General features: G+C 38.8%; 1 protein-coding gene across 1 annotated transcript in view; it reads right to left on the reverse strand.

Annotated features, from left to right (window-relative positions):
* Positions 1–13,748: 13,748 nt before the first annotated feature.
* Positions 13,749–20,059, reverse strand: part of LOC124545606 (DNA-directed RNA polymerase II subunit GRINL1A) — a 35,179-nt gene continuing 28,868 nt past the window's right edge. The window contains exons 3-4 of the mRNA XM_047124557.1: positions 18,236–18,536; positions 13,749–14,119 (exon numbers count right to left, since the gene is read on the reverse strand). Of these exons, the coding sequence (XP_046980513.1) occupies positions 13,895–14,119; positions 18,236–18,536 (526 nt within the window). The 3' untranslated portion in view covers positions 13,749–13,894. The remainder of the gene's footprint in view (positions 14,120–18,235; positions 18,537–20,059) is intronic.

Raw genomic sequence — 20,059 nt, forward strand, 5'->3', positions numbered from 1 at the left:
TTTTGCAGACGCAGTTCTGACTGATTACTGGTTGCTGTACATATCTATCCACATCAAGGCTGTTGAGAGAGACTCGTGAAGATTCAAGACAGCTCTTAGAGGATTTGCAGTTTAAAAGTGAAATAATTATGAAATAAGTGTGTGACTGATGAAAGTGTTTTATTGAAGTTGTTGTGCGATTTTAAAGAAATAATAAATGTTAAATACATTGAGTGAATAATAAAAATCTCATTTTCCACATGTTAAGCCGTCCTATACCCGTAATTTTCCGCCACTTATTTATTGGTAAACACTTGTTGGAGAGTGACATGCCGCCCCCCCCCCCCTTCTCCACAATCTTGGTGTGACACTGACCTGTAACATATACTGAAGTCTACAATATGCATTTTGAGGCTGTTGATATGAAAGTGGGAAGTACAGATCTTCCAGTTAAATCAGGAATAGCTTAAGTGCATTACTTGAAAGTGACACAGGAAAAGCTTACTTGTGTAGGTGGTAGTAGTGTCGGCAAAAAGTTCTTGTGTGTGAAGTTGCCATGTAGAACACCAGGTGTAAAACTTTTCTCCCGAGTCCTGAACTGTGTCGGAACAAAAGTGAGGCATTCATATGACTGTTTTCATTTCTCTACACTTATACAGATGTCTGAGTTCTGCTGTGTTAACATTGCAAAGTCCTGTAGGCATGTGGAGTATTAACCAAAACTGTCATATTGGAAGCAGAATCAAACACATTTGTTACGTTACTTGATATTTTCAGGAGAAAAAGGCAATGTTGCTTCTTATTAATATAATACATTCAGAGTCACAGCAGTATTTGACCAACCATAACTGATGCTGAATGTGCATGTCGTCATATAATATGAAAGGCTTATTTCAATAGTGGTACAAGTCCATTACCTACACTTTTCTGTCTATAATGCTTCTGAAATTAGTGATCCAAACAAACATAAATAAAGGTTCATCTCTAGCAAGAAGCCATGTGCTTGAATATTTCTGGTATCTCAACTGCAGATTTTTCAGCACTCATTTAACTTTACGACTCTATATCTCAAAATTAACAAAAATGGACTTGTACCACTATTGAAATAAGCCCTTCATATGGACACACAGCACATCGATCTCGTGAGGTACAAGGCTCTCATAACGAAGTACATCTGTCGGTCAACAGATGACACTAGGAAAAGTATGTTAACTGCGCTTTTTAGTTGCTACTTGCGACTCTTAGTTGCGATTTGTCACAGAAATCGCAGTTTGACTCGGTAGCGAATAGCGTAGTATGAACTTTGCTCAACAGATGGCAGTGCTAACTGCGCTTTTTAGTTGCTACTTGCGACTCTTAGTTGCGACTTGTCACGGAAATCGCAGTTAGACTCCATAGCGTACCGCAGAGATGGACGTAGTACGAACTATGACCCACAGATGGCACTGTTAACCGCGCTTTCTAGTTGCTACTTGCGACTCTTAGTTGCGACTTGTCACGGAAATCGCAGTTAGACTCCATAGCGTACCGCAGAGATGGACGTAGTACGAACTTTGGCCAACAGATGGCACTGTTAACCGCGCTTTTTAGTTGCTACTTGCGACTCTTAGTTGCGACTTGTCACGGAAATCGCAGTTAGACTCCATAGCGTACCGCAGAGATGGACGTAGTACGAACTTCGGCCAAAAGATGCCACTGTTAACCGCGCTTTTTAGTTGCTACTTGCGACTCTTAGTTGCGACTTGTCACTGAAATCGCAGAAAGCAGTGCTAAATTCGACCAATAGATGGCTCACGTCTGTCAATGTGAAATATTACTTGCGACTGCTAACTGTGACTGAAATCGCAGTTAGATTCTGTAAAGTTGCTACTGTGATATCTGCGACTTCTCAGTCACTGTGATTTCTAACAGATACGCGATTTCCTGCCCACCACTACTATGGAGAAAAGTAACCTCAATGACAGTATATCTGAAATAGTGACTGACGTACTACTTTTCCACATAGCCATCAAACACATTGAGGCACTTATCAAACCGGTGGACAAGCTTTGAAAGACCTTCATCGTAAAATTGTGCCGCCTGAGACTTCAGCTACGAGTCACACCTGCCTGGAGTTCCGCGTCGTCATCAGAGTGCTGCGTTGCAAGCCAGTTCTTCATCTTGGGAAACAAGTTGAAGTCACTTGGTACAAGATTGGGGCTGTAGAACAGACGAGAGAAAATTTCCCATTTAAATGAATTAAGGAGTTCTTTAGTGCAGTTTGCCATGTGAGGCCAGGCATTGTCGTGCAAAATAAAATTTTGGACATCAGCTTTCCTCGTCGTTTGTTTTGATCTGCTCTTCTAAGGCTGTGCAAAGTTTGACAGTACCAGGCAAAATTTATGATTGCTCCACGTTTGAGGAAATCAATAAGAAGCACACCTTGCCTAACCCAAAACACTGTCGCCATGAACTTCCTAGCTGACAAGGTTTGCAAACATTTTCTTGGTTTTTGGTGGGACCTTGTGTGCCCACTCCATGGACTGTAATTTTGTCTTGCAGTTGATGTGTTTTACCCAAGTCTTGTCACCAGTTATGATTCGATCCAGTAATGAATCACCATGTTTGTGGTAGGCCTCCAGAAATATCAACGTTGCCCCCATTCATTGTACTTCATGGTGCTCTGTAAGCATTTTGGGCACACATCATGCACAAAATTTATGGTAGCCTAGCATTTGAGTGATAATTTCACACAAAAATGGCTCTAAGCACTATGGGACTTAACATCTGAGGTCATCAGCCCCTAGACATACAACTACTTAAACTTAACCAACCTAAAGACATCACACACATCCATGCCCGAGGCAGGATTTGAACCTGCAACCATAGCAGCAGCGCTGTTCCAGACTGGAGCGCCTAGAACCGCTCGGCCAAAACGGCCGGCCAGTTTCGCAGTTCACAATAAATTTCTATAGGTTTTAGGTTTTAGCCAATAAAAACCGTATCACAGACCGCTCCTCACAACTGACGGGATTTTCGATTTCAATGTACTTTTAAAATTCGATTATCGAAAAAAAAACCAGACATGCAGAGTCGTTCCCGCCGTAAGGGATGGATGCTGACTGAGCTGCCAAGCATGCACATACCAAAACACACACGATGGACACGAGCCTAGCGGTGTCAGACGGAAATGTTCCCTACTTTCTGAATAGCTCTCATATTTCACAAACAAATTTGATACTCATCAAGAAACAAACACTGAGGTTAGTTACGAAATGGTAGAGCGGAAAGTAGGTGAATCACAGGTACTAAATAAGACGCAACGACAAGAACTTTCTAATTTGTTATTTAAGTATGCCAATGTTTTCAGTAAGGAGCCAGGAGTAATCAAAGACTATGAATATAAAAAATGGCTCTGAGCACTATGGGACTCAACTTCTGAGGTCATCAGTCCCCTAGAACTTAGAACTACTTAAATCTAACTAACCTAAGGACATTACACACATCCATGCCCGAGGCAGGATTCGAACCTGCGACCCTAGCGGTCGCTCGGTTCCAGACTGTAGCGCCTAGAACTGCTCGGCCACTCTGGCCAGCTCTATGAATATAAATATGAAGTCTCTTCACATGAAACATTTTGTGTAATGTCATATTCAGATAACTTGGACGAACAGCTTCTAAAGTTTTACAATACAAAATATTTCAGTATACTCGATCTCAAAATGTTCTGCTGGCAAACAAAGCTCCATGAAGAAAATCGAAAATATACAGCATTTGATTGTGGTGACAGAAGTTACAAACCCCGTGTTCTACAGTTAGGACTGAACATTAGCACATGAGTGTTTATATCTGCATTGGACAAGATTTTGGGACCAGAATTGCTTAGCAAAGTCACTGTTTATGTAGACGACATGTAAATAGCCACACCCACTTGCTTAGAACATATCAGGCTCATTGAACAGGTGCTTCAACGCAGATTACGGAGTAACAGCAAATTTAAAAAAGTCTAGTTTTGGAAAGGAGGAGGTCAAATTTTTATGACATGTTATGTCAGAACAAGGTATATTACCTGATCTGAAAACACACAATTGTCCAGCTCCAAGGAATAAAAAACAACGGAAAGCTTTTTTTAGGACTAGCATCCTTTTTTCATAAATTTGTACCACAGCAACTGATGAACAGTGATGTATTGCTCAACTTGTTACGAAAAAATAGGCTTTGGTTATTGGATGATAAGTGTCAAGACAACTTTAATAACATTAAGCAGGCATTAGTCAATGCAAACATTCTTAGCCACCCTGGCACGTCCAAGGATTTTTGTCTATGCAAAGATGCCTCATCTCAAGTGTTGGGGGTTCGAATGGCTCTAAGCACTATGGGACTTAACAGCTGAGGTCATCAGTCCCCTAAACTTAGAACTACTTAAACCTAACTAACCTAAGGACATCACACACACCCATGCCCGATGCAGGATTCAAACCTGCGACCGTAGCAGCACCATGACTGGACTGGAGCACTTAGAACCACACGAAGGGTTGGGGGCATGCTTATTCCAGATGCGAGAAGAAGGAGGTAAGGAAGCACCCAAGTTCATCAGTTTTTCTACTCGCACATTATCAGAAGCAGAAAGATCTTACTCTACGTCAGAATTAGAAAGTTTTGGTGTAACGTGGGCATTTGAAAAGTTTGTATATTTTTTGTGGGGCAAGAATACCAAAGTTTATTTGACCATCAGTCACTGTTATTTCTTTGAACATGTAAACTATTACACTGTCGATTAGCTAGGTGGTCTCTATATTTACAAGAATTCAGTTTTGAGATCATTTATATTAAAGAAAGTCAAAATGTTATTGTAGATGCCTTGTCCAGGTAACCACAAGGTTTAGAGGAATTTGGTGAATCAACAGAGCAGGCTGCAGAAATCAGAACATTATTAAGGCAAGGTACAGCACAACAGACTGATTACCATAAGGTTTGTAAACAAATGAAAATTATACAACAGCAAGATTGCACATGGAGTAAAGTCATGCAAAACCTTCAGCAAGATGAAGGTAGAAAAGTAAATAAATGGTGTCAGGAGTATAAGGGCATTTTGTTTCATAGGAAACGGAAAATCTGATCAATGGTGTGTGTGTGTGTGTGTGTGTGTGTGTGTGTGTGTGTGTGCGTGCGTGCGTGCTCATGAAGATTATATTGACGAAATTAACTGAGCTACAACCAATACTAAAAACCCTATAGATATAGTATCCCTGGACATAGCTGGCCCATATCCAAGAAGTAAAGGAGGAGTAAGATACATAGTAGCACTATATGATGTTTTCTTAAAACATATCAAAATGTATGCCATTAAAAATGCAACAGCCACAAATATCAGAAAAAGAACTGAGGGCGAATATTTGAGAAGAGTAGGTAAACCAAAGATACAACTGGCAATGCTTCATATTTCATTGGGCAAAAGTGGAAACAATTTATACCTCACAGGGCATAAAGCACATATTAGTAAGCCTTTTTCACCCAGAAGCAAGCCCAGTAGAACGAGTCTTTAAAGAATTTAACCAGTTTATTAGGACATACACACCTCACAAACACACCCGATGGGTGGGATACATAACTCCTTTCATGCAAGTGCTCAATAACCTTCCACATTCTTCAACAGGTTTCACACCTAATGAATTGATGTTCCAAAAAAACAAACAAATGAGTGGTAGTTGCCATACCAAAGGTACCCACTACAGAAATGACACAAAATCAAACAAGCCATAGTTACACTAGAAAACAGGGCTGAGTATAGAAGGAAAATTTATGACAAAAAACTGAAACGTGTTACACAATTTTTTTAAGGGCAACGAGTCCTCTTACGGACGCACCCTAAATCAACAAATTTGGCAAACTGAATAAGAAGTGGCAATTACTCTATTCAGGACCATATGTACTCCGTCTTCAGGCCATGAGTGGCCTACCAGGACCATCCAACCGCTGTGTCATCCTCAGTGGAGGATGCGGATAGGAGGGGCATGGGGTCAGCACACCACTCTCCCTGTTGTTATGGTGGTATTCTTGACCGAAACATTCGGTCAAGTAGCTCCTCAATTGGCATCACGAGGCTGAGTGCACCCCGAAAAATGACAACAGCGCATGGCGGCCTGGATGGTCACCCATCCAAGTGCTGACCACGCCCGATCAGGACCATATGTAATTTCCGAAATACCATATCCTGGGATGTACAGGTTAGTTTATGAGAAAACAGGAAGAGACAAGTGTCTCCACCCTCACAAAGATATAAAAGCCTTTATAGAAAATTTTTTATTGTAAGATAATAGTACATAGTGTACATAATTCATAGTGTAATTTTTCTTCATGGAGTGTATTTTAAGATAAAGTAATATGTATAGGCATAGATAATTCCCTTGATTTTGTACACGTAGGCATAAAAATTAATAGCAATGAGAAGTAACACACCGCTTCATGCGAAGTGAAAGTCTAAATGAAATTAGTTTATGGGTCAGCTGACACGTGCTCAACAATATGCGCTGATGTCAGTAGAAGGAGAGGAGACATTGACCTGTGTGCTTTCGCGACAGACTGGCAGAAGACGCTACCAAAATTGGAATGCAATATGTACCTAACCTAAATACAAAGTAAACAGAAATACTACTCAAATATATCTACTATCTAAAAACTAAGGAATCTATTGATATATGTACACAGTGATTTAATTAAATACTAAGCTATATACAACATATTTACAACCAAAAGGAAGCATTATGAAAACTATATGAGACATGTAGGCTAAGGACTAACGGAAAAATACCGTGAGAAATGTCAAATAATTTTCTTTGCAGAGTAAATGATCATAATGGGTAACAGAATAAACTAATGTCTATGCAGTTACACGAAGTATGGAAATATCTGCAGACGTATGCAATGACCAAACGTATCAGTGGCCACTGAGCTACGAAATGCAATTAGTTTTAGGTTTTTTTCTTTCAGCGAGCAGTGCATCGTCTTTGCGCAGAAGAAGAGAATTACGTCGAGAGTAGCAGGTACCAAATGAAGAAACGGGCCACATCTCGAGTAAACAATTTAGTTATAAGGATATTTTAAAAAGATATAAGGCAAATGAAAAATTCATCGTCGCAGTGTGTCTCTGTGACAATTATCAGTACCTATTTTGAAGGGTACACATAAACATTTAAGCATGGGATTTTACAAAAACCAGTTAATTTTTATTGTGTCAGATGAAAGCTTGAATAATGACATTTCCAGGTATTTGAGAAGGCTAAGTCTGCAATGGTTCAAACGTCATGTTTCACACTGAAGTAAACAGCACTAGCACAAGAAGAAACAACATAATACTACATGGGTGATTAGTCGGTACACCTTATTTGAGTGAAACAAAAGTTCCTTGGCAACTAGTCCATCATTGTATGAGTAACATTTCCTCATAAATCCTTGAACCTGCTTCCCTCCCAAACAAAGGAGGCGGTGCCAAGTGTAGTTAGGCCAACAATGCGCATTGTTTTAGTTCTATTTCCAATGTTTTCCCCCCTCGTCTATCTAAGGAAGAAATGAGCTCCCATAAGTGATGAAAGCCAATCTATAAAATGAAACATAAATGTATCATAGGCTTGTACTGTGTCATGATAATGTGATTAATTTGTACATGTGATGTGAACAAAGAGCAATTAAAACTAACAAACTGTAGTAACAGAACCCAATTAATGAAAATTTTATGACTTTTAAAACTTAAGAAATTTATGTTCATAATATGAATGATGGATGGAATTTCAGCCATAGGTACAAGCTATCATGTTATGTATATTGTTGTAATTCAATACTTGTATGAATTTTCATTGGAAACCAAACACCATATGAAGAAATGAGCTTTAAGGTCAAACAATTTACACTATGTTTTGGATGGCTATATGTGTCTTTCAACAAGTGGATAGTGAAGTTTGGTGACAAGAACATGCGAGTGCAACAAAAAAGTCTGAGTATCGTGGCTCACAATGCTTCACACATTGACAAGTGAAATATAGTTGTTCAAGCCGGTACTTACCTCATCGACAGATGCTGTTGATCAGGGTTCTCTCCGTTGAAAATGTGAGTGCAATAGGTAATAATGATGCCCGGGCCATAAATATGGAGATCTTCTGCCACAGCGTTGGATTTTGAACAATAAGCACACACCCACTGCTCCCAGAATGAAGACAAACGCCACAGCAGTTCTTCGATATGTGACACTCAGGTGAAAATTTGATACTCAATGTGAAATCAACACTAAGAAAGCGAGTGCACGCACGTGCAACGGTAGCTTTTATCAAGTTGACCATTAGTGTCTAGCTCTTAGCCGCCAAATCGGGCAGTGCTCCAGCGCGAAACACAACAGCGAGAATGAAGCAAACTGAACATTATTGTTAGCGTGCTAAATTCAAATATGTAATGGACTGTCATATTATGTATACAATCTTTTAATTTCTTGTAGAATTCTAACATACATGGGATTAGCTGACATATCCATCCCATTAAATAATAAGGAAGCTGACAATATAGGGCATCGACCCCTATCGGCGAATGTATAAAACACTGTACATCTCACATACCATGGCAACATACAGTGTGTGGGCAATTATGTAGGTGCATGATGAAAGGTCACCAGGGTGCAGTAAAATTAAAATTTATTAAAAAAAATAATAATAAAATAATTAAAAAAAGAAATGCCGAACAACTAGAAAGTTGGCAAAGACATTAATTATGAATGCACGGTAAGGGCAGACAAATGAAAGAAAAAACATTCCATTTTTGTACAGTTTTTCGTTTTTCTTCCTACACACTCTCACATGTAGAAGGGCGATGAAGATGTGTGATTTTAGATATGAAGCATTGCGAGGTCTACGTATCATATGTGTGTGTAGATAATATTATACTGAACAACAATATCAAGTACTTTTTTTATTTATTGAAGTGAAGTGAAGGAGAATTTTCTTGAATACGACAAGCGCCGGGGTTCCCGGAGTCCGCCGCCTGCAGCTACAACTATAATGTAAGCAAAGTCCGATGGCCAAAAGACACAAATAAGCACAGAACATCGTATTACATCCTACACAAAGGTGTCTTCATATGCATAGTCAATAAAATTTAGTAATATTTATTCTTTTTTATTACACTTTTTGTTCACATGAAGTGCTATCGACAGTGGATTTAAAATTGTTTCCGTATTTCTGGATTTCCGAAAGACTTTTGACTCCATATTTTACAAGCAGATTGCAATCAAATTGCGTGCTTATGGGATATTGTCTCAGTTACGTGACTGGATTCGTGATTTCCTGTCAGAGGGGTCACAGTTCGTAGTAATCGACAGAAAGTAATGATTTCTGGTGTTCCCAAAGGTAGTGTTATAGGATCTCTGCTGTTTCTTATCTATATCAACAATCTAGGAGACAATATGAGCAGATGATGCCATTGGATATTGTCTAGTCAAGTCATCAGAAGGTCAAAACCAATTGCAAAATGATTTAGATAAGATATCTGTACAGTTCAAAAATTGGCAATTGACCCCAAATAATGAAAAATGTGAGGTCATCCACACGAACGCTAAAACGAATTCATTAAACTTCAGTTACACACTAAATCAATCCAATCTAAATGCTATAAATTCAACTAAATACCTAGGAATTACAATTATGAAAAACTTAAATTGGAAAGAACAAACACAAAAGGTTGTGGGGAAGGCGAACCAAAGACTGTGTTTTATTGGCAGAACATGTACAAGATATAACAGATCTACTAAAGAGACTGCCTACACTGTGCTTGCCCAACCTCTTTCGGAGTACTGGGATCCTTACAGATAGGAGTATTATTGAGAAATACCGGAGATACAGGATTTCGAGTGAACATCATTAAAAAACAGGCATTTTTCGACGTGCAGGATCTTCTCACACAATCACCAACTTTCTCCCCCTGAGTGAGAAAATATTTTGTTGACGATGCTCTACATAGGGAGAAACAATCATCATAATAAAATAAGGGAAATTAGAACTCGAAAGGAACGACAGAAGTGTTCCATTTTTTTCCACAGGCTGTTTGAGAATGGAATCAACAATTAGTGTGAAGGTGGTTTGATGAACCCCCTGCCAGGCACATAAGCATAGTTTGCAAAGCAGCAACATAATATAGATGTAGATGGAGATAACTGCTCTCTTGAAAAATGTACAAAATGGACTTAACTCTTTCTTTTCCTGTAGTTTTTTTCATAATATGTCATTCTTCTACGCAATATGCACCGCAGACTCATCAAGAAGAAACTTTTACTAAAAGACTGGCATCTTCTGACTCCCAGACTTCATCATATCCACAATGACGATATTGGCCGAAATCTGCAAGGATAAGGAAGATGGGTAGAAATGAGGAGGAGGAGGAGGAGGAGGTGGAGGAAGAGTTAGCAATGAGGAAAGAAAGCGAACAGAGTTATAAAGTTGAGAACTGGAGCATAAAATTCGTTGAAGAGAGAGCTCCCACATACACTGAAAATCCAAAAACATTGTCACCACCTCTTAATAGCTTGCTGGTCCACTTTTGGAACGCAATTCAGCAGCACTTATGCACAACATGGATTCGACAGTTCCTTAGTATGCTTCTAGAGGTATATGGCAGCAGATGTTGATGCACAGGTTGTACAATTTCTGTATATTATGAGTTGATGGTTTGTTGCAGTGGAGCTGGTGCCCAACAGCATCCAAGATGTTGAAACTACCTGGAAGATTAAAACTGTGTTCCGGACCGAGACTCGAACTTGGGAACTATCCCTTTCACAGTCAAGTGCTCTACCATCTGAGCTACTCACCACCCTTTCTCATAACTTTAATGCCGCCAGTACCTCGTCTCCTACCTCAAAAACTTCACAGAAGCCCTCCTGCAAACCTAGCATTCCTGGGTGAAGGGATACTGTGGAAACATGGCTTAGCCACAGTTTCCAGAATCAAATTTCCACTCTTCAGCAGAGTGTGAGCTGATATGAAACTTCTTGGCAGGTCAGTCAGTAGAGCACTTGTCCGCAAAAGGCAAAGGTCCAGAGTTCAAGTCTTGGTCTGGCACACAGTTTGAACTGCCAGGAAGTTTCCTATCAATGCACACTCCACTGCAGAGTAAAAATTCCATTCTGGATTCCAGACGTTTTGTATCAGGTTCAAATCTGACAAATTTAGTAGCGCCCACTGTAGCACAATTCTGGGTGTGTGAGACGGACAATTATATTACTGGAAAATACCATCGCTTTTGGGAAAGACATTAGGCATGAAAGGACGTATGTGGTCTGCAATAATGTTCACACAGTCCACAACGGTTATGGTGCCTTCAAATGCTACCACAGGTCCCGTGCAACTCATGGTGAATGCCCCATATAGCATAATAGTTGTACTATAGGCCCATGTCCAGGATGTGGTGTATATTTCAAGCAGCCATATGCTTGGATGATAGCACATTTAGACACAAACATCAATCTAGTGTAATAAGAAATGTTATCAGGGTTGCCACAAGTTTCCCCAAGTGAAATTCCCCAATTTCCACACAAATTTTAGGATTTTTCTCTGACAAATTTTGAGATCTCATGGGTAAGTTACAACGTAAGTTGAGAATCTGTCTTTGCAGCTACGGTACAAGAAACAGTAGTGTAAACGAGGAAATATCTAAAGAAAAACTTGCAAGCAGATGGCATTTCCTGATGTGGGTAAAAATCATAAGTTCTAACATCAACATCTTTTGTAATGAACTGTTTTTAGGAGGAAAAAGCAAGCCAAATGGTATGTATGTTTAATTAAGACCAACGATGTTAATTTATTTCAATAAAACGGAACTAATTTGGTGATAAATATACGAATTTCCTTGGAGTCGCAAGACAGATTGAAAATATCTTCACTGATTTCGCAAATAATCTCAGAAAAAAGTAGGGCCTTAAAAAAAAAAAAAATGTAAGGTGGGTTCAACCTGTGTAAACCAATGCTGTGTAGGTGACTGTTGATAAAATGTTGGTTCTACTACGTTTGTTATTGTCGGTTATTACCCACTATGTTATATCTACAATTTTACAAGTGGTTTGTGATTTTTCTTTTGAAAAATATAATATGAGTACATAGTGTACAACCCACCAGCAACTGACACAGTTTTCTTATCCTTATCGTCCATACTTTCTAACATATAAACTACTTTTGAAGTGCCAAAATGTACTAGAACAAAAAAAGTCTATAACACCAGTGTACAACGTACTTGAGGGGAGACAGTCGCAATTCCTGAAATCGATCCCCCATGGCCTCTAGCCTGCTGAGGAGCACCCCAGTCCTGGGTAAAGCATGAAAATCTGCTGTATTACACCACACACAAACAGACCCGGCCTGTGGGCAGAACGGTGGGACTAGATCCAACAGGCAGGGCCTGCACATTAGTGGGAACCGAATGGCTTCAGATGAGTAGGCCCAATCCATTGCACATATCTGCAGAAGCGACCTGCAGATTTGGCCTATCAAGGAAATCCACTTGTGTGGCCAGCTGTTCATGAGCCACAGGCAAAATGTTGGTGAAATGAGACCATGGTGGTCAGTCCATACAAAAGATATCTTGTTCAAATACTCAGAGAATCAATAACAATTAGGATAGGTAGCAACTCGCCATAAAGATGATAGTTAAGCCACAGACAGGCATATAGAAAAGACAATTACCCTCGCACAACTAAATTTTCAGCCATAGCTTTTGTCAGAAAATGAGAGCACGCACTTATTCACACAATCAATCACACACAACTCATGCACATGTGACTGCCGTCTCCAGCCGCTGTGTCTACAATATCTGAATATCAGATCCAAACACATCACTCCTCATGCCTCCCACCTCTCGTTGGCAGCTGCTGGGCTAGCGGCAAGAAGTGGTGGCAGCACTGACTGCAAGCTGAGGGGAGTGGTAGGAAGGAGAGAAGCAGTAGTGATGAGGGAGTAGGGAAGCAGTGCACATACTCAGCTGCGCCCAAACAGCAACGATGCATGACACCTCAGTAAACAAACCATTTCATCTACTGAGACAAAAATGAGATTTTTCCTGTGTTTTTCTCAAATTTTCCTGATTTCCCTGACATGTTTGAAATTCCCTGATTTCCAGAACCTGTGGCAACCTTGGCTATTCATCTAACACAGAAACATGTTTCAACTGATTCAAGGTCAATTTCATTATTTTGGAGCTGACATGCATGCTGAATAATAAGTTATCAATTTTTTTGTGTGTTACATTCTGTCACACAGACTAAGACGAGAAGTTAATGAATAGTTTATTCCTTCTCATACTAAGTGAATGTAACATTCTCTCTTTCTCAGGTTGTTACTGATTTTTAAAACCTATACACAGTGATCAGAAGCACTCAAACAATAATTCTTTCTGCACTCAATATGTGAATGGAATGGAAAAAACCCTAATAACTGGTACAATGGGATACATCTCTTCCATGCACTTCATGGTGGTTTGCTGAGTACTTATGTAAATGTAGGTGTAGATGACTAGTTCACCTGCTGAGTCACTGAACTAAAACTATTGAGCAGCTATTTATGTACATTACAAATTCAATATATACATCACACTAAAAACAGAAAAAATCACCACTTGATTTGCCCGAGTCCTGGGGAGAAAAAAGTGGGGAGGATATGAGGAAATAAGCTTCCACCTCACAAGTGTACACATTCTGTACTGTAATATAAAATAAGACACTACCCCCCAATGTACGTTTTAAGTATTCAAAATTTTAATACTGAAAGTCAATATAAACCATGCACTTTATTTAAACAGTCAGCATAAAATATTTGTATTATTATACAATAAAAATGGAAATAATATTACATCAACTATTTACTGATCACAGATGTTGCACAGTGTCACTTACAAGGAAAATCCATGAAACAATTTAACTGTCTATTAATGACACGATAACTGCTACATCATTTTCACGTTCTTCTTCCTCTTCTTCGAATGCTTGCTTTTCTTCATCACCACTGTCAGTATTAGAACTGTCACTCAATGACTCCCGCCTCTGACGGTAAAGCATCTGTCCACTTATATTGGATAACTTGAGACCCATGTTACCACACTGTTCAGCTAAGCGCTCTTGTGCCTGCTTCACTTGTGCCTCCTGTAAGAAAAACAATGTTACAGTCTGAAACAGTATTTAAAAGTGCAAATATACAGTCTACACAGTCTTCACGCAGTAAAACTTCATCACAGGGCATGACATTTTAATTGATTACTTCTTTAGTACTAAATCTATTTACAACAAATTTTGCAGAAAGTAGCCACATATACCACTCAATGTACTGGGGGTCCATAATCAAAGTTCCAGTTTGAAAACACAGTAAAAAAGAGAACCACTGCTCAGAATGACATCAAATTTAAACAGTGCCTTATTGACACAGGATGAATATAAATGGGCTCAGCTACGAAAGACAGATGAATTCCAATACAACATCTATGGTTTGAGAAGCGCATTAAACCATCCATACTATTCATTGTGCACGACTGCACACGTTCAGCAGTTGACAGTGGTGGCATCGTTAGTTAGGTAATCCCATCCACCAAGGCACGGTTGTACTACATCTGACAGGAAAAATAATTTTTTAATTCTCCTGCGGCCAAAAACTGCATAAAAAGCAATATCGGTTTCTAATTATTGTCAGACTGGCAGAAGGTATGTTTCAATGTGACATCCACCATTTTCTGCCACAAGCTGAAATCAAAAAACAGAATGACTGGAGTGTTGCAGGGATCACATTCAGAATACATTGCACAATGTATGCCTTCAGTTCAGCTATGTTCCTACTTGGAGCACTGAACACATCATTCTTTCAGATAACCCCAAAGCCGGAACTCACACAGACTAAGATCAGGGGATTTGGATGGTCACGCTGTAGGGAAATGATGGCTGATAATTCTATCATATCTGAAAGTCCTCTGCAGCCGATATTTCACTGGCAGTGCAATGTGCAGTGGAACAACATTGCAATCTTGCATAAAAATGATCCTATGTACACATCCACTCTGTTGAAGTTTTGGAATGACATTGGCATGCAAAAGACTCTCATTGTGTTTACCAGTGATGATCTCCTTGAAAAAATACAACCCTACAATAAAAGATGCCTTCAATCTGCACTACACAGTCATCTTTGCAGAATGAGTGGTGTTGGTTGATGCATGTGCGGATTTCTGTTCGCCCATATTCTGTATACTGAAATGTCTTTGGAGCTGGAAATGGGCTTTGTCTGTTGACAGAACATTTCACGGCCACTCACTGTCCATTCTGATGTTAGCAAGAAATTCCAGGGTAAACGTTTGTCAGCAGGAAGCAACACCTGAACATGGGTGATTTTGTATAGATAACAATGCAGAATGTTTCAAAGGATTTTATGCACTATGCTGATTGGCATGTCCAACATTCAGGCAATTCCCCATATACTGCATGTTTGCACACTACTGCTCAACTCCTCTTGCAATGCTGAGGATACATCTTTGACAGACATTGGATCAACTGCTTTTCTCCCTCCGGCACATTGCATTTTAAAAGAACATGCATTTTCAAGTTTTGTAATCTTTTCTCTATACCCTCAGCAGACACTGGAACAACGCCTTTTTTTAAATTCTTGAGTGTCCGGAATGTCTGCAGTACTGCTGGTGAACAGTTATTGTTCTTCTAAAAGAGCTTTGCCAGCAGTGCATGATCCTTCATGCAGATAGTCATGTTGAGCATTATGGGCACAAACTGAGTAGCAGCCATGTGTCGTGCATCTGTTGGTATGTTTATTCTGATGCTTACAGCACCGTCTATTGGTCAATACTCCCCCCCCCCCCCCCCCCAAGATGTTTGCACCCTGCACCAATAACATTTTACATTTTCTTTAAATTTAATTTCATTCTGTGCAGTGATTCTCTCTCTAAAACATTTTGAAATTGGAACTTTAATTATGGACACCCTGTACATGCAAAATTATATCACTGCATTATGCATAGTTCAGGAAATATGATGTCATAAACATTGAAATGTATGAAACACCAGCTTTTCTTAAAATGGAGCATGAATTACACAGAATATTCTCATCCAGTATTCGATAGGAAGAGCACTTAGTGACTTCCAACAAACTTTAAACGTAATTTCAAACCTTTTCTGAACTTTTTCTCATTTACAGCCCCATGTGCTTAACGAAATATTTAGCAGATTAACTCATTTCTAAAATAATCAGACATTTGATGCAGTTTCATACAAGGGGGTTCGATTCTTTAAAGACTCTGGTGTGAGGGAGTTATCTGTTCTTCCAGAAAAAAAAAAAAAAACAAATTGAAAATTTATTTGTTAAGGACCAAACAGAACTAAAAATTTAACTTATAATAAAGAAAGATTCCAATATGTCTATAACAGTCTGTGTTTAATAGTAATAATCCATGGTGTTTTAATGTGGATTTTGATCAAAACCTGGGGATTGTCCTGCAAGTCATGGAGAGATTTTTGTTAGGAATTACCAGGAGAGTCATGAAAGCAAATAAATGGAACAAGGAATATACTGGAGTGGAAGAAATAATTATTAATGTACTGAAATGGATGTAGATCCAGACTACTGAGTTGCTAACAAGAACACCACACAGCAACTAGATTTTTGTAATTTTTTATATTTATGGAAACAACAAGTTCAAAACTCAAATATTGATACCCAAAAGCAGTTCAATGCAACTCTCAAATATTTATGAGAAAATCAACTTTGAAGTTTTCCAAGCATCTTTAATTCACTAACACTATGACGATTTTTCCAACAGGTCACATGTCTGTGTGGCACAATGCTTGGCTGCCACTTGGGTGGCCCAGCTTGACTTCTTGACCCGATGCTAATTTTTAAACAAAGATGCATTTTTACAAATATTTTCATGAAGTATAAACAAAAAAACGTAAAAATGATGTGTTAATTAGCATGCACTTCACGAATTTTATATTTGAATGACGTAGGTATTTGAACTGAATGGAACCAAACGAGAAAAAATAGTGACTGAATCAAAGCTTAAACCAGTGATTATGCCTTGAGTACTAAAACTGTCCCACTCCCTCCTGCCCCATTTTTGTGTACTTTATGCTTCATGGAAATGCTCGTAAAGCAAAGTTTGCTTTCTTGAGAATTTTTGAGAGTCACATCGAAATGTTTTTGGTGACATATTCAAGTTTTGAACTTCAAATACCATAAGAATGAAAAAATTAGAAAAACCTGATTGCCATGTTGTTTCCTTGTAAGTGGAATAGGGGCTCATCCTAACTCTGCACGTATATCCAGATTGTTGCAGCAGCAAAGGACAGTTTGTTTTGTTCTGGTAGTGGCTACAAAATGAATGATTTACCAAGTGTTCTCGGAAGTAAGGTTTAGATCCAACATAGTGAGATGATTCATTTTAAAAAATTAATACTGAATTCTGAGAGAAAAAATAAATTTGAGATTACGGGATCTGTCAGACAAGTATTTCCAAAAAAAAGTTCAACTTAAGAAACTGACTTCAGATCTCGTGCATGAGAAGTTTCCATGTAAGAGGTATGAACATTATCTTGTAATATCAATGGGTAATCAGCATGAATACGATATACTAAACTGTCAGCATCTAATTCATTGTTAAGCTTCCACAAGATTCAAATGAGGATGCAAGTCAGTGGTTCTCATTGTACGTTTTCACATTGGTCCACATTTATAGCATTTGGAATTACTGGATTAACTGTAACCTTCAATTCTTCTTCACAAACTCACAAGCAACCTGTAACCTTTCAGCCTAACCTAGGAATCAAGCTACATCACAACAACTAAGGTTTCGTATTCACATTCATTGGTTATGCAGATTAATAATCAAATTGTCATCTTGCAGTGCAAGCTACACTTCGGGTTACACTACAGATCAGTCTGACACCACAACCTGCATTCCAGAAAATAATATAGACACAAAAAAGGTTATATGTGTTTTGATCTCTCTGTGTTTGTGAATGTAAGACGTCACATGCCACAACAGCATTATTTCACAGGACAAAGCTGACATCCGGTATCAGTATGTTCAGTTGATCCAAATTAAGAGGCATGATAATGGTAGGTAAACAACTCTGTTCTGTCCCAATTTTGAATAGATTAGCCACATAATTTCTACAATTTATATTCTCTACAAACTGTTCTACCTCTATGTAAAACTTTATTACAAGAAATGACATTTAATATTTAGTAAATAAGCAAGTCATACTGACCTTTAATCTCAATAACTGTTCTTTCTGAAGTGCAAGTGATTCCTCTAGGGTTAACGCCTTAACATCATTATAAACTGGGGGTGGAGGTGTGGCTGCAGTGACTTCCCAATGGGGTCTAGTTTTTTGTATCTGGGGCTTCTCTTCCTTATTTGCAGATTTCTTTGACATATTTGGTTTGAAACGTTCTTGTTTTTCTGTGTCAGGCTTTTCCACCTTGTGAATGACACTTTTTACATAGGGTACTTCTCCAAACTCTCTTGCAACTTGGCTGGCTGTTAGATTTCTTTCTTGCTTTTCCTGGCTGGAAGGTGTAATTTATTTATAAGGATCAAAAAGAAATCACATATAATAAGGATACTACAAAAACAAGAAGTTCAAGAAATGCCACTTTGAGAGTCAATCTAGAAACATCTCCCACATAACTTGGTAAAGCCAACTACTGTACAAACTTGGAAACAATCTAGAGGTACACACAAAAATTTGTACAAGATTCACAGAAATGTCAAAATTAAAATAAAAAAATACATACAACAATGGAATATCAAGGACGAAATAATGATAACATTATGTCTATCTGCGACCTAGTATCTCCACTATATGGTGAGTAGCAATCTATCCTTTTCATAATATTATATAAACATCCACTGAGAGCAATTCCACTGAGTATAACTCTTTTTCCCACCTGAAAAATATAGATATGAATACACCACCAAACATTAAATCAACTGCGTGATTATCAATTATGGTACATATAACATTTAAATATATCAAGTTCCACAAAGAGGAAAGTTTTCGAAGCTTCTATTTAGCTTCATAACACTGGAAACTACTTTCTTTGGAATGCCTTACAATCTTTGCATCTCACAGTGTTACAATTTAGTTATAGGGCTACAATGCCTGATTAAAAAAAGTGAAACACCAAAGGAGATGAAATGAAACTGCACACATTGACTGTGTCATAAAACCATTGTATTCTCTCCTGAGGCAGGCTGTCCCACAACTGTTGTAACTGGTCCGGCACACTCCATACAGGCACTGTGACGGAGTTGACACCTGAGCTCGTACCACACAAGTTCTATTGGGGAGACAGATTTGGGGTTCTTGCTGGCCATGGGAGTACCTCAACATCACAGACACTTCATAGACAGATGTGCCATTTGTGGACGTGCACGGTCCTATAGAAAAATGGCATCCACAACAGGTAACACATGAGAATGCAGGATGTTCATGACATATGGATGTGCCATCAGAGTTGCCTCACACTACAAGCTGCTATCTGAAGTCATTCCCAATGATTACCCACACCATGATGTCAGAAGTAGCAACATTGTGCTTCTCCAAAATGTTTGACAAAAGGATTTCTGCCCAGGTCACCATCATACTCACTGACAATGGTCATCCAGGTAGCGTACAATTGCAATTCAGTGTTGATCATAATGTGATGCCATTTGTCAGCAGTCCATGCTTCCCAGCTATAGTACCACTTCCATAGCAAGCATTTGTTTTGTGGTGTTAACAACAGCCTACACATGGGAATGTAATTCCCTAGTCTAGCTGCTGCTAGTCTTTGACCAATGTTGATGGATGAGACAGAAAGTTGCTGGGAGTCCATTATTTATTCTTCTCATCAGGGTCACCAGCCATTCAGGCCTTGCAACTTTACTTTTTTATCAGATGACAGATGTACAAGGTATGTGAGAACAGTAATAATAAGACTGATATCACTGCAGGCAATCGAGCAACACTATGTTGTTCTAATTGTGTAGATTGGTGTGTTCATCCCTTCCAGATGTTTAGCCCGAGTTTCAGGTCCATAAAAGCATC

The sequence above is a fragment of the Schistocerca americana genome, chromosome 1, assembly GCF_021461395.2.
Source record: "Schistocerca americana isolate TAMUIC-IGC-003095 chromosome 1, iqSchAmer2.1, whole genome shotgun sequence".
Classification (NCBI taxonomy): domain Eukaryota; kingdom Metazoa; phylum Arthropoda; class Insecta; order Orthoptera; family Acrididae; genus Schistocerca; species Schistocerca americana.